Source organism: Cebus imitator, unplaced genomic scaffold, assembly GCF_001604975.1.
Source record: "Cebus imitator isolate Cc_AM_T3 unplaced genomic scaffold, Cebus_imitator-1.0 Scaffold203, whole genome shotgun sequence".
NCBI lineage: Eukaryota > Metazoa > Chordata > Mammalia > Primates > Cebidae > Cebus > Cebus imitator.
Window position 1 is genome coordinate 413013 of NW_016107518.1, and position 15831 is coordinate 428843.

A 15831-nucleotide genomic window follows, 5' to 3' on the forward strand; every position below is an offset into this window, starting at 1 on the left:
AAGCCCCGGTCCAAATCTCAGCTCTACCACTTACTGGCTGGCATGGCCTTGGCCAAATTATTTAACCCTGGAGACTTCATTTCTGTAATGTGGAAAAAGGGGGCATACTTACTTTACAGGGTTGATTGCGAGTAGACGCTTGGTAAATGGCAGTTCTCATCTCTACTTGGTTTAGTGAAAGATTCATCTCAGAAAGCTCCCCACTGTTTTGGGAATCCTTGCTAACTATATAAAGGAATTTCCTTCCTTCCTCTCCTCTAGGTTACAACATCCTCTTTCTCCAGCCTCAGCTTCCTTCCCCCAGGCCCGGCCACTCACTGGGTCCTGAGGGTGAAGGCGGCGCTGGTGATGGATGTGGGCAGGTTCAGGCCTTTGGTGATCTCCCTCCAGATCTTCTTGTTGATGATCTCCACCAGGCCCCCCTTCTCGGTCACCAGCTTATACAGCATGTACAGGTCCAGGATCTGCTTGGCCATGATGGGGATTCGGTTGATGGGGGTCCCTGTGGTTGTCCAACAAGAGAAAGAGACAGCTGGATTATCATCAGACTGAGAAAAAAAGATTCCATGTATGCCCACCTTCAGTTGAGCTGGAAACAATGCTCATGAATCCGTCTAGAAGTGTAATTTAACTCAAGCTCCGTAAGCCTGAACCCTCGGACTAGCAGTGAGGACAGGTCCAGTGAACAGGCTGTGTGGCCTTTGAAAAAGCAGCCTCTCTGGTTCTGTTGTGCCATCTCTAAATAGGAGGGCCAGACTAGATGATTTCAAAGGCACTTGTTTTTTAGTTTGTGTGTGTGGTTTTTGTTTTTGTTTTGCTAGCAGTACAATTCCAGACTCTTCCTTGTGATCTGGCGACTCATCTCTACAGCTTTCAGACTCCATTCAGTGGCAATGTCCCCTGGGAAGCCTTTCTCTGACTTCCTAGAAGGGGGGCCCTGCTTAGTACCCCGCCTGGCAGCTCTCAGTGCTGCTTGTAAGAGTGTGCTCATTTGTACATGCCTGCTTTTTCCTCTCCTGCTCGATGGAGAAACAGTGCCTTTCTCATGTGCCCCGCCATGTCAAAGGAGCTGCTGGACACACAGGTCTCCATGGGAATGAAAGCCACTCAACAATTCTCTCCCCACACCAATCACTCTACCCACTCTCTGGCCTCTGAAAGGGGGAGGGTCAGAGCAGCTTCCGCCCAATGGCCCCCGAGGGGAAGTGAGAGGAGCCAGGGACTTGATTAGGAAACCTGGCACCGAGCAGGAAGGGCTACTAATGAGCACCAGGGGATGTGGCGAGGGCGGGGCCAGTCCTTTCACAGCCGGCTGGGATGCTCGTCAGGAGGCGTGATGGATGACTGTCATTTGGCAGCCTCAGGATTAATGATCTGGAGGTCAGAGGGGAGAATTCCACAGGGAAGGGTCACCGTCCGGGGCAGGGTATAAGACTTGTTGCCTTTTGATGGCAAACTCCTTTTACTGTACACAGGCTGCTGCTCCTGTCTTGCCCCCTCCCACTGCCCCTGTCTCGCTGAGGTCTCACGGAGCTGCCTGGTGGAACTTAGGCCAGCTTGAGCAGAGAAGAGCTGTTTGTTTCTGCTCCATCTGCCTTCTTTCCCTAAAGGCACAGCAGTCTTCTCCACTCTGAATGGCAGCCTCACCAACTCTTTTACAGGATGGTTCAAGCCAGAGGATGAAAAGGAAGCACTATGAGCATGGATACGTGGTACTGCTATGGCAAGACCAGGCCTCCTCCTCTTCTTTTTTTTCTTTTTTAAAGATAAGGTCTTGGGCTGGGCACAGTGGCTGACACCTGTAATCCCAGCACTTTGGGAGGCCAAGGCAGGATCACGAGGTCAGAAGATCGGGACCATCCTGGCTAACAAAGTGAAACTCCATCTCTACTAAAACTATAAAAAATTAGCCATGTGTGGTGGCATGTGCCTCAAATCCCAGCTACTTGGGAGGCTGAGGCAGGAGAATTGGGTGGAGGTTGCAATGAGCCGAGATCATGCCACTGCACTTCAGCCTGGGTGACAGAGCAAGACTCCATCTCAAAAAAAAAAAAAAAAAAAAAAAGAATTTTGAGGCCTATAGTCCCGGCACTTTGAGAGGCTAAGATGAACAGATTGCTTCAGTTCAGAAGTTTGAGACCAGCCGGGCAACATAACAAAACCCCATCTCTACAAAAAAATACAAAAATTAGCTGGGCCCACCTACTCTGAAGGTTCAGGTGGGAGGATCACTTGAGCCAAGGAGGTGGAGGCTGCAGTGAGCTGAGATTGCACCACAGCACTCCAGCCTGGGTGATGGAGCGAGACCTTGTCTCAAAAAGTAATAATTTTGTGTAGGATAGGTTTTGCTTTTGGAGAGGATAAAGAAGATACAGCATTTGATAACAAAAGCCTTATGTGTGCTAGAAGTTGTAAAAGTTGTTTTCTCCAATTTTTTCCACTTAATCATTTGGTATTATTTTATAACTTGTAGAGATATGAGTTTAAATTCCTGTTTACAAAAGGTCCATTTATCAATTTATTTCAAAGTAAGCAGCCTTCTCAAAAGAATGCACGTTGAAAAGAGGCTAGGAAAGGAATGACTCAGTTACATGCTTTAAAAAAAAAAAAAATCCATTCACTGCAACCTCTGCCTCCCAGGTTCAAGCAAATCTTCTGCCTCAGCCTCCTGAGTAGCTGAGACTACAATCATGTGCCCCCACACCTGGCTAATTTTTGTATTTTTTGTAGAGATGGGATTTTGCCATGTTGGCCAGACTGGTCTCGAACTCTTGGCCTCAAGTGATTTGCCTACCTTGGCCTCCCAAAGTGGTGGGATTACAGGCGTGAGCCAAGGTGTCCAGCCCATGCTCTTCTATTTGTTAGTGGAAATGACCAAAAGTATTTAATGTCACTTAACTTGTTTCAATATTTATCTTTAATCTCTATTTATAGTAAAAAATACAGAGTTTTTACAACAAGCTGCTTTAGAAGAATATGGTCCAGAGCTTCATGTGGCTTTGAGAAGTCGAAGAGATGAATTACACTATTTAAGGAAACTTACAGAACTGCTTTTTCCTTATATTTTGCCTCCTAAAGCAACAGATTGCAGGTATAAAAAGACTGGACAATATAATGGTATTTGCATATCATGCCATGTGTATATTGCTATTTTTTATTATAGAAGTATACTAAAACTTGAGGTTAGCCTATGAATAGCTTTTCATTTGGAAAAAATTTATTAAATTATTAATGTATAATTTGTAATTTATTATGGTCTTAAAATGCCAATTTAAGTGCTATTTGCGGTGTATTGTGTTACTTAGAATTTTTCTTTAAAACTGATCTTGGGGCCGGGCGCGGTGGCTCATGCCTGTAATCCCAGCACTTTGGGAGGCCGAGGTGGGTGGATCACGAGGTCAAGAGATCGAGACCATCCTGGTCAAAATCGTGAAACCCCGTCTCTACTAAANAAAGATAGGGTCTCACGCTGTTGCCTAGACTGGAGTGCAGTGGTACAATCACGGCTTATTGCAGTGTTAACCTCCCAGGCTCAAGCCATCCTCCCACTCAGCCTCCTGAGTAGCTGGGAAAACAGGTGCACACCACCACACTCATGGAATTTTAAAACATTTTCTGTAGACACAGGGTCTTTCTATGTTGCCCAGGCTGGTCTCAAGCTCCTAAGCTCAAGCAATCCTCCTGCCTCAGCCTCTCAGAGCATGAAAATTACAGTGTGAGCCACAGCACCTGGCCTAGGCCTCTTTCCTAAGTGTGGGGAGGGAGTTCGTGATCTTGAAGACTTTTGTCTCGACCTGCTGTCCTTGGAGGGTCAAGGACACAGGGGTCATGGAATTAGATCCAAAAATTCATAGGTAAAAAACAGAAGATTACTGACATACTTCTAAGACACAGCTCATGTGCTGGCTGACTTCTCCCAGTGCTGTTCTGGACAGTAAACCTTCCTCCTACCAGAAAGACATTTTAAAGCCTCATGTGGGTGCCCAGCAGGACAGGACTAACATCGGCCTCCTTTTGGAGGCCTGTCTGCCCAAACACAGCCATGGCCTTGGGTCCACACCTTCCAAGGCATTACCAGGAGTGTCTGAGAGGACCACTCCAAGGTCCCCTCACATAGGCCTCCTAAGCTCACATTTCCAGAAGCTGCTAGAGCGTCTTCACACACATGGTCCGTTTACTTCCAGGTCAGAATGTTTGTGCTGGGCTCATCTTCACTCCCCTGCACTAGCTCCCTTTCCCCACACCTCATTTTCCCCAGCAACACTACCACCCTTGGAGGTGAGGCAGGAACGTCGTCGTCAGCACGTGCTCCTCTCCTCTCCCTATCACGCACCTTCAGGGTGTTAGAGGGCTTCATGATTCGTCCTTTGAAGTACTTCTCAAAGGCATCTTCCTTTTTTGGCCTGCAGTCACCATCCTGGTTCAGGCCCTCTCTGGCCCACAATTAGATGCCTGCAGTAGCCTCTTATCCATACATTCAACTTGCACACTGCAGCCAATCTTAATTAAAATACTACTTTTACCATATTACCCACTTCCTTGTTTAAAAATCTACAAAAACCCTTATTGCTTACCTAGCCCATCTCACATGTCCAATTGCATAACCTAAGTTCCTCAACCCTCCCTTAAAAGATCACATATGAAGCATTCCTGGCACATCCCAGTGACTCACTTGCACTCCAACTCGCTGGGCCTTCTCCTCATCACCCCCAAACCATGCTCTTTTCTGCCTCCACTCAAATCCCCCAGTGTCCTTCCAGGAAGCATGTTCTAACTACCCCAGTTCAGGTGGATTTCTTTCCTCAGAATTTCGATTGTACCCTACAAGCTTAGCAAATCGCCATTCTCTAATTGCCTCACATCTGTTCATCCAGTATCCCAGGAGAACTGTCAGCTCTATGAAGGTAAGGGTTGTCTTTCCTTTACCATGCCTACCATGCCTTATAGCATTTAATAACCTACCCAGAAATGTTTCTGAGAGTTGAAGCAACCAACTCCATGGTAATTCAACTGAGAATCTTTCTTTTTCTACATTTTCTTTTTAGAGACAGGGTCTCACTGTGTCATCTAGCCTGCAGTGCAGTGGTGCAATCATAACTCACTGTAGCCTTGAACTCCCAGGCTCAAGTGATCCTCCCACCTCAACCTCCTGAGAAACTGGCACTACAGGGGCACACCGCCATGCATGGCTAATTTTTTAAGTTTTTTGTAGAGACAGGGGTCTCACTATGTTACCCAGGCAAGTCTCAAACTTCTGGTCTCAAGGAGTCCTCCCACCACAGCCTCCTGAGTAGCTGGAATCACAAACTCCAGTCACTGCACCCAGCTCTCAACTGGCAATCTTTATTTTATTTTAATTTTTTTGAGAGGAAGTCTTGCTCTGTTGCCCAGGCTGGAGTGCAGTGGCACGATCTCAGCTCACGGCAACCTCCACCTCCCATGTGGAAGCAATTCTCCTGCCTCAGCCTCCCGAGTAGCTGGGACTACAGGCACGTGCCAACACACCTGGCTAATTTTGGTATTTCTAGTAAAAACAGGGTTTCTCCATATTGCCCAGGCTGGTCTCAAACTCCTGACGTCAGGTAATTCACCTGCCTCAGCCTCCCAAAGTGATGGGATTACAGGTGTGAGCCACCATGCCTGGTCTCAACTGGGAATCTTAAACACAATTCCTACCTGCCTGTGATGTGCCTGCTGTGACCCTCACTGTTGAGGCCAAAGGGGAAAACAAGTGTCAAAGAGCAGGCAGTGGCCAGGTGTGTGACATGCATAGGACAGAGGTGGCGAGTGCTGCACCAGCACAGCAAGGCTTGCCCGGCTGAGGAAGTGTCGTCCTACAGGTCACCTTGGACAGCTGGATACCACATGGCTTTGAAACTCCATCTGCAAACAGCTTTCAGAGTTTGCACTGCTTTCTTTCGAATCTCTTTAATGTTGGCAAATCTTCGCCATTGGAGAATGCATTTTACTTTTAGAAATGGTCATTCATTTGAAGGCATGCCAGGTGAGTAGGACAAAGACTGGGCTGTTTATACGGTTCTTAATCAAAGATTAGGTGTGAGTATAAAACGTGACAGATTTTTTCTTTCTTTATCAAGAGAGAGAGAGTCTCACTCTGTTGCCCAGGCTTGAGTGCAATGGTGTGATCATAGTTCAGTGTAGCCTCAAAATCCCGGCCTCAGGTGATCCTCCCACCTCAGCCTCCCAAGTAGCTAGGACTACAGGTGCTCACCACCTAGCCCATCCCAGCTAATTTATCTTATTTTGTTTTTTATTTGTTTTTATTTTTTGAGACTGAGTCTTGCTCTTTTCCCCAGGCTGGAGTGCAGTGGCGTGATCTCGGCTCAATGCAACCTCCACCTCCTGAGTTCAAGTGAGTCTCTGGTCTTGGCCTCCCGAGTACCTGGGACTACAGGCAGTGGCCACCACATCCGGCTAATTTTTTGTTTTTTGTTTTGGTAGAGATGTAGACATGTTAGAAAGGCTGGTCTCCAACTCCTGACCTCGTGATCTGCCTGCTTCGGCCTCCCAAAGTGCTGGGATTTCAGGCATATTTTTATTTTTTGTAGAGATGTGGTCTCACTATGTTGCCCAGGCTGGTCTTGAACTCCTAGATTCAAGCAATCCTCCTACTTCAGCCTCCCAAAGTGTTGGAATGACAGGCGTGAGGCACTGCCCCTGGCTGAGATTTCCTTGTGTGGTTCAAACTGCCTCTGAAAGCAGTCCCCAGAGAGGAGTTACAAATTCATTTTGAGTAGTCATTGGATTAACTGCCTGGCTATTTGAGATGGCATCTTTAAAGACAACATTGTTACAGATGTAGAAATTTCATTAAAAATTAGCCTCTTTCTAGTCACATACGTGACTGTATTAGCATGAGAACTGCTTGGGGCAAGGGGAGCAATGGTAGATACAGAACCTGAGGAGAAAAGGAAGGGTCACACGGTGTTCCACGTCAAGGCTGTAACCTCACCAGTAAGTGACCTCTTCCCAGAGGGAAAAATGCACTCTTCTGGGAACTGTCATCACACTACGGAGAAACCGCAGGTGAGAGGTGCCCTGGAAACCACGGTGGTGGCCCTGCGCCCTGCTGTGTGGCCCGCCCCCACCCAGGGCATACTTGGGAAGCTGCTGTTTTCTTCACTCCAGAGTGGACTCTCCTCACGTGAGCCCCCATGCCCTGATCAGGCACCCTGGTTCTGGAGATCAGGCTGATAAGATTGGGCACTTTTTCCCTGTGGATGGCCCTCTATTAAAGTAGTTCCCAGTGCAGGCTGACCCCTTGGTGCCGTAAGAAACAGAGCAGAGGCCATGCTGAGGACTCTCTCTAGATGACGGTGGGGCTTTCTCCCTTCAGATAATCCAGACACAAAAGCCTGTCATGGCTTTGATTCTTCTAACAACAGAGAGGCAGATACGGCAGGTTGGTCTGTCTCAGCAGTTTGCTTTGTGCTTAATGGACCTGGTAGCCATTTCTCTTGTCCAAAGTAGATTCTACTACGAAGAAGGTCTTTAAGCTAAGTTTACCTGCCTGAACAAGAACCAACAGGCGATCAACAGACTCAGGCCTCCGTTTCCCCAAATGTGAAGTGAGGAATTTAGATTAGATGCATTTTCAGTTCTAAAGCCTATGAAGAAAAATTAAAACAAAAATTCTGGGCCAGGTGCTGTGGCTCACACCTGTAATCCCAGCATTTTAGGGGGCCAAGGAGAGCAGATCACAAGGTCAGGAGATCGAGACCATCCTGGCCAATAAGGTGAAACCCCATCTCTACTAAAAATACAAAAAAAAAAAAACAGCTGGTCATGGTGGTGCATGCCTTTAATCCCAGCTACTCGGGAGGCTGGGGCAGGAGAATTGCTTGAACCAGGGATTCGGAGGTTGCAGTGAGCCAAGATCGTGCCATTGCACTCCAGCTTGGTGACAGAGCAAGACTCCGTCTCAAAAAAAAAAAAAAAAAAAAAAAAAAAAAAAAAAAAAAAAAATAAAAAAAAAAAAAAAAAAAAAAAAAAGTCCGCTGATGTACCTTCAAAACAGCAATATATAAACAGATAAACAAATAAAAATTGGTAGTTGTAATTATTACCAAAGGAAGAATGACTTGGTTTTAGGAACTTGCCTCAATTACAGAACAATGTTGTCAAGTGGACTTGATACAGATCGTTTGAGCTCTTCTCTGTGAGGGCCCCTGGCTTCAGACCAGATTTGTGACGTTCATGTCTACAAGCAATAGCTCCTTTCTCAGCCTTTGTGGGAAGGAGCAAGGGATCTCTGGCCTGCTCTCTGCGCTGTTTTCTATCTTCCTCTAAAGAAGCTCTTCACCTAAAAGAGACAGGCCTCTGTCCACAACAAATGCAAAAGCAACCCGCAGAGCACCAGGAAGGAGGCAAACACCCACTGAAGAGAGTTCTTTGTGGGTCACTGGTGCTGGCCCTACAGGAGACCAAATCTCCACCGCCATCACGCCTCCCAGAAGGGGGTGAGCACCTGATGGGGAAGCCTGTGGACTGTCAGTCACTGCTATCAAAGCAGGAGCTGGGATTGAGGGTAATTAATCATGCTCTCTCTGACAGGAATCCAGAGCCTTATCTGCACCCCAAGAAGTGCCACTGGTCTCTAGTTCCCTCCTCAATAAAAGAGACTGACAGTTGCAACAAAGAGGCCCCTTATCAGATTTCAGCCAGGGAGCCTGCAGCCCGAGGGATGGATTTAAATGGCTTTTATGAGGGCCACGGACCCAGTGAAGCTGGCGGGAGTCCTGGGGTTTTAACCCTCATTGTTGGGAATGCCGCTGGGCGCTGGCACTAGCAGGCCACAGCTGTGATCAGGAGCTTCCAGTGCAGATGTGGCCAAACAAAAGCTACTCCCTGGTACTTTGTTTTTCTTCCTGCCACTCAGACAACCAAGATGTAACTGGGGGAAGGGGTGGGGGCAGAAGAAGAGATGGCCTCTTCTGGCTCTGGAGACAAAGATGAGAGATGGTAAGAGTGTTGGAGGGAAAGCCACTTCCTCCCCACTGCAGAGAGTGGGTGGGTTCCAGGGAAGTCCAGAAGCAAACAGGGGCAGGGACCCTAGACACACTCACATGGCTGCCTTCCTGCCCACTGGGCAGGGGTGAGGGCCCAGGACCCAGGGTATGGCCCTGCTAGGGACCCTCACTGCTTTTTCCTGGCTTTGAAAAAGATCATTAATCATTTCCATACCCTGACTGTCCAGAGCGCTGAGCAGTGAGCCTAGAGGAGTTCAGGCTTGTGTTAAGCAGGGAATGTGCACGGGCAGCCAGGCTTCCTGATCATTCCTCTGCATCTTCATTCTTGCCCCGCTCTAGGCTTGCTCTCCAGAAACCAGCAAAGAAATGACTGATCTACCCCCATGACCTGTTCATATAGAACTATCACAACAGATACTGGCGACAACTGGAGGGAACAAGGGCTGAAAAACTACCGATTGGGTACTACGCATACTACCTGGGAGACGAGATCAATGGGTACTGTGCACACTATCTGGGAGACGAGATCAATCATACCCCACACCTCAGTGCCATGCAATACAACCATGTAACAAACCTGCCCATGTACTCCCTGAACCTCCAACAAAAGTTGTAATCTAAAAAAGACAAGATCTCCTGGTGGGAAAGTAGGCAGCAGTGTCTGGCACTCTGCCGTGCAGTTTGTAGTTGGACTGTTCCACAAGACAGGGCAGAGGCACGGATGTGCCAATATGCTATTATGCATTGCCAGGGATCGTTAAGCCTTCCACCTCCAACTGCCCACGGACTGGGTCTAACTTATATACAGTATGGTGCATTAACCTTAACTATATAGCTCGCTAGATTTGTACTTCCACATACACCTCTGTAACTATCCCTCAGATCAAAATACAAAACTTTTTTTTTTTTTTTGAGATAGAGCCTCGCTCTGTTGCCCAGGCTGGAGTGCAGTGGCGCGATCTCAGCTCACCACCACCTCCACCTCCCGGGTTCAAGTGCTTCTCCTGCCTCAGCCTCCCAAGTAGCTGGGATTACAAGCGCATGCCACCATGCCTGGCTAACTTTTGCATTTTTAGTGGAGACAGGGTTCACCATGTTGGCCAGACTGGTCTTGAACTCCTCACCTCAGGTGATCCACTCGCCTCGGCCTCCCAAAGTGCTGGGATTACAGGCGTGAGCCGCCCCGCCTGGCCAAAATACAAAACACTTCCAGCACCCCTAGATAACTCCTTCATGCCTCCTTCCAATCAATATCCATCCCTCCACCCTACCCACTCTAGAGATAAAATGTTATTCTGACATATAGTGTTTTGAACTTATATAAATAGAATCATATAGTACATATTCTCTGTCTGGCTTCTTTTGCTCAATATTAGGTCTGAGAGTCATCCCAGCTGTGTATAGCAGTAGTTCGTAACTTCCTTTATTTTTTTTTTTAAAGATGGGGTTTCACCATGTTGGTCAGGCTGGTCTTGAACTCCCAGCCTCAGGTGATCCGCCTGCCTTGGCCTCCAAAGTGCTTGGATTACAGGTGTGAGCCACTGCGCCCAGCCCTTGCTTTTCTTTTTCTGACATGGAGTCTTACTCTGTCGCCCAGGCTGGAGTGCACTGGCATGATCTTGCCTCACTGCAGCCTCCCAGGCTCAAGCAATCCTCTCACCTCAGCCTCCCGAGTAGCTGGGACTACAGGCAGGTGCCGCCACATCAGGCTAAGTTTCTCAGTTTTTTTTTAGTAGAGATGGGGTTTCACCATGTTGCCCAGGCTGCTCTTGAACTTCTGAGCTCAAGCGATCCACCCACCTCACCCTCCCAAAATGCTGGGATTAAAGGCGTGACCCACTGCATCCAGATAGTTCATAGCTTTCTACTGCTGTGTAGTATTCTAGTATGTGACTATGCTACATTTATTTATCCATTCTACTACTGATGGACATTGGAATTCTTTCCATTTTTGGCTATAATGAATGGAGCTGCTATGAATATGCTTGCCTATATCTTTCAGTGAACACAAGCACTTATTTCTGTTGGGAATATACCCAGGAGTGGAACTGCTGGCTAACAAGGTCCAGATACGTTTAGCTTTAGTGAATACTGCCAAACAGACCTCCGAAGTAGCTGTATCCCCTAATACTCCCAGCTGCAATGCATGAGAGAGCTGGTTGTTCTACAACCTTGGAGGCTAATTTTAAACTCATTATATTTTTTAATACTCCAGCTTGGACTAATCTCCTTAGGTGAAGTTCAACAGTAAATGTAATATTGTATTCTGCTATACCTAATAATAAGATTATGGCAGCTGGGCGCAGTGGCTCATGCCTGTAATCCCAGCAGTCTGGGAGGCTGAGGCGGGAGGATCACCTGAGGTCAGGAGTTGGAGACCAGCCTGGCCAACATGGTGAAATCCCGTTTCTACTGAAAATACAAAAATTAGCCAGGTCTGGTGGCAGGTGCCTGTAATCCCAGCTACTTGGGAAGCTGAGGCAGGGGAATTGCTTGAACCTGGGAGGTGGAGGTTGCCGTGAGCCAAGATTGTGCCCCTATACTCCAACCTGGGCAGAGTGAGATTCCATCTCAAAAAAGAAAAAAAGGTCAGGCATGGTGGCTCATGCCTGTAATCTCAGCACTTTGGGAGGCCAAGGCAGGTGGATCACCTGAGGTCAGGAGTTCAAGACCAGCCTGACCAACATGGAGAAATCCCGTCTCTACTAAAAATACAAAATTAGCTGGGTGTGGTGGCACATGCCTATAATCCCAGCTACTGGGGAGGCTGAGGCAGAAGGATCACTTGAAACCCAGGAGGCAGAGGTTGCAGTGAGCCAAGATCGTGCCACTACACTCCAGCCTGGGCAACAGAGCAATATTCTGTCTTAAAAAAAAAAAAAAAAAGGATTACAGCTATGACAACTGCATTCAGAGAAACTGATCAATGAATCAGAAGGAGGTGGACTGCGGGGTCTTCCCTGCTTTGCCTGCCGCTGGGCAGAACTGGCTGGCATCTCCAGGAGAAGAGTGGAAGGCTGGCTGGGCTGGAGCACACCTCATGGGTCTTCTGGCCTGAGCAGGGCATGGCTGTCTGAGCTTCCAGTGCTGTCTGTACCAATAGGCCCTCAAAACCCAGCAGAACTTCCCCATGGTGTAGGCTGAACACTCACTGCAACCTTTCCCTAAAGCAACTCTTACATGATTTACTGAATACTGGCTCACTTTGGGACAGAAGGCACAAAACTATCAAATAACTCAATTTTCCCATGTGTTACAAATACCAATTAAAGATCTTGAAGGCGAAGGGGGTGAATTTAATGACAAAAGCAGGCTATTCAAATTAATTGTGACTTTCAAAAACCAGACTCCCTTCCTATGATCGTGGATAACTGGGCATTTATAGAGTATTATAATGACTATTTAAAATGGGGAAAAAAACAGCTTTGTTTTTTGAGACGGGTCTCCCTCTGTTGCCCAGGCTGGTATGCAGTGGTGCAATCTCGGCTCACTGCAACCTCTGTCTCCCAGTTTCAAGTGATTCTCCTGCCTCAGCCTCCCAGGTAGCTGGGACTACAGGTACCTGTCACCATGCCCAGCTAATTTTTAGTGGAGATGGGGTTTCACCATGTTAGCCAGGCTGATCTCGAACTCCTGAGTTCAGGCAATCCGCCTGCCTTGGCCTCCCAAAGTGCTGGAATTACAGGCATGAGTCACTGCACCCAGCCAAAACAGTATATATATATATATATATATATATATATATATATATATATATATATATTTTTTTTTTTTTTTTTTTTTTTTTTTTTGAGACGGAGTTTCACTCATGTTACCCAGGCTGGAGTGCAATGGCGCGATCTCGGCTCACCGCAACCTCCGCCTCCTGGGTTCAAGCAATTCTCCTGCCTCAGCCTCCTGAGTAGCTGGGATTACAGGCACGCACCACCATGCCCAGCTAATTTTTTGTATTTTTAGTAGAGACGGGGTTTCACCATGTTGACCAGGATGGTCTCGATCTCTTGACCTCGTGATCCACCCGCCTCGGCCTCCCAAAGTGCTGGGATTACAGGCTTGAGCCACCGCGCCCGGCCTCAGTATATATTTTTTTAACAACAGCTGTGTGACCTAGAGAGAGAAAAAGATCTGGCCTCGGACAAAGGGCTGATCCAGACACTTAAAGTTTTGCATTTTAGACTTTCATTTGGGGATAAAGTTAGAAAATGAAGCCCCAAAGCCTATTTCATCTGAAAAAGACAACATATTTTCATCTACCAGGAAGAGTGTCTAGGGCACAGACCATTTACGGCAAGATACAAAGAATATACAAGAAATTGCCTCCACCAAAAGGCAAAGCAATATATGTCATGAACATTTCCTTGCCTGAGATGGATAGATAAGCACACAACAGAAGGAAAAACACTCAAACTGCACTTTGAAGCAGACCAAGCCCTTTTCCCACAGTAAATTCTTTGTATATACACATCAAAAACAGGTCCAACAATCCATTTGGGAAAACCAAGGTCAGTTTGCAGCCCTGAACAGAACTGATGGGGGCGGGAGGGCAGCTCTACAAGTGAGGTCTTGACAAAACTTGTCTTCCATGTGACCAAGTAGTTCCTTAGCCTGGTGTGCCCAGATGGGGCTGGGGGCAGGAAAAGAGAGCCTTGTTTGTGGGCATTCTGGGTGCCTCCTGTGTCCCCCACCCCTTACCCCATCCTGCCTTGACAGATGGCAGCCTCTGTGCCACCGAGTTGTCACAGCTACCCTTCCCTGTTTCTCTCAGAAACAGGCCTGACCCTGAGATGAAGGCCCAAATTGCCCGTCAGGTTCTACCCTGTGTTCATCATTTAGATTCTCAGAAGTGCTACAGGACGGTGCCCTGTGGAGGCAGGCCAGCGCTCGCTGTGGGGTGGTGAATGCTGCAGGAGACACAAGGCTTCCTGTTGCCCCAAAGAGGAGTGATGGGGTTGCTGGTGCTAAAAACAAGTTTCTCAAAGATAAGGCAGGAGGAGCAAAGCACACAGGCCTGGTAGTTAGGAGACTGCATGCTAAGTCTGCTCTGTGGCCTTAGGTGAGTCACTGAACGTGGGGGCTGCTTCTTCAGGGTTACAGGTGATAACCTTTGCTCTCTCTACCCCACAGCGCTGGAGCTGAGGGGAGCAGCAGAACAGATAATGGGTTGAAAGGGTTCTGTAATGTGCGTGGCATAGTAAGAATACAAATAACAGTAAAATTGCCATCACCATCACTATCATCACCATCATCATCATCCTGACTCTTTGATGAGACCACACTTCTGTTTCACATCCTAGGGAACAAGAAAACAAGCTTTTCTTCCTCACTGATGAAGGAAAAATGAAATTGTTTACAATATAGCCTTTGCTTATTAGACTTAGAAATTAGTCCCTCTCCTTAGGCACTGAAAGACTAAATGGAAAATCTATGAGGGAATGGTATTTCAGAAACCACCCACAGGGAGTTAAATTAGCCAATTTTATTTAGAACTATTTGGCTTTTTTTTTTGCCAAAGAAATGTGTGTATTGTTTTTTTTTCCGACAGTCTCACTTTGTTGCCCAGGCTGTGGTGCGATCTCAGCTCACTGCAACCTCTGCCTCCCAGATTCAAACGATTCTCCTGCCTCAGCCTCCCGAGTAGCTGGGATTACAGGCATGAGCCACTGCGTCCGGCTGAAACGTGTATATTTTTTGCACACGGCAAAAGGTGAGCCAAAAAGGGCATCCAAATTTTAAAACCTAACCAATCTTTTCTAGAGAAATATTCCGGCGGGGGGTGGGCGGGAGGCGGCAGCAATCAAGGGCAACTTGCTTAATGGAATTTGGCTTCAGTCAGCAAAAGAGGAAATACATTACACAGCAAGGACAGGAGAGAAGCATTTGGTCTTGGAGATTCTTGGTGTCAGTTTCACACAATTACTCTGACAGAAAACTGCTAAAGGGGCTTTTCTTCTGTTGTTTTTGTTCAAGGATGGCTCAATAGACACAATCATGGACACACAATACAGACAATAGAAACTTCCTAGAACACAATTTTCAGGTAAGAGAAAAAAAAAAAAAAGAAACTTCCAAGATGAGTCTAATTGAACCCTCTCATTCTATCGATAAGGAAACTGGCTGCCAGAGTGGGGAGGATGTGCTCAAGATCAGGAGAATGAAGAATGTTAGCCCTGGCTTTGCACTGTCAGTCCAGAGCTCTTTCCACCTCCCCAGGGCGCTGCCTCCTCCCACTCCACTCTTCTCAGGCTCCTTTATGGGCAGATTGCTCTGCTGCTCAGGGAGCGGGTCGCCAGGGTGCAAGTCACCCCAGTCTCGTCTAGAAATCAAGGTGCTGAGGGCTGAAAAGCCCATCTGTTGCAGTCAATTCACCCAAACACGTTAACAAGCGAGAGACACAGCACAAAGCAGCAGTTTCGGCCTGTCCCTGTCTCCCACTGGACAGCCGTTTTATCACCTGCAGCTGTGGTCATTCGGGGCGGCCTGCTGTGTGCTGCCGCCTTCAGAGCCGTCTGCTTCCTCTGCGGGCGGAGCCTGCTGTGTCAAAGCTGCAGGCCCCGCTCATAGCCCAGTTGGGTGTCTCCAGGCCTTTCAAACTCAGGCTATTTTCTTTCTTTCTCTTTCTCTCTCTCTCTTTCTTTTTGAAACAGGTTCTCACTCTGTTGCTGAGGCTGGATTGTGGTGGCACATCACTGCCACTTTGATCTTCCAAGCTCAAGTGATCCTCCTACCTCAGCCTCCAAAGCAGCTGAGACTACAGGCGCATGCCACCATACCCAGCTGATTAAAAACAACTTTTTTTTTTTTTTTTTTAGAGACAGGGTCTTACTATGTTGCCCAGACTAAC

The 15831-nt window shown here is 47.4% G+C and overlaps 1 protein-coding gene across 4 annotated transcripts in view; it reads right to left on the reverse strand.

The window, feature by feature from the left end:
- The window catches only part of ARID3B (AT-rich interaction domain 3B), a 66686-nt gene that overhangs the window by 7373 nt on the left and 43482 nt on the right, over window positions 1-15831 (reverse strand). For all 4 annotated transcript variants that reach the window (XM_017547994.2, XM_017547993.2, XM_017547991.2 and 1 more), the window contains exon 5: window positions 319-502. In XM_017547994.2, coding sequence (XP_017403483.1) covers window positions 319-502 — 184 coding nt within the window. The remainder of the gene's footprint in view (window positions 1-318; window positions 503-15831) is intronic.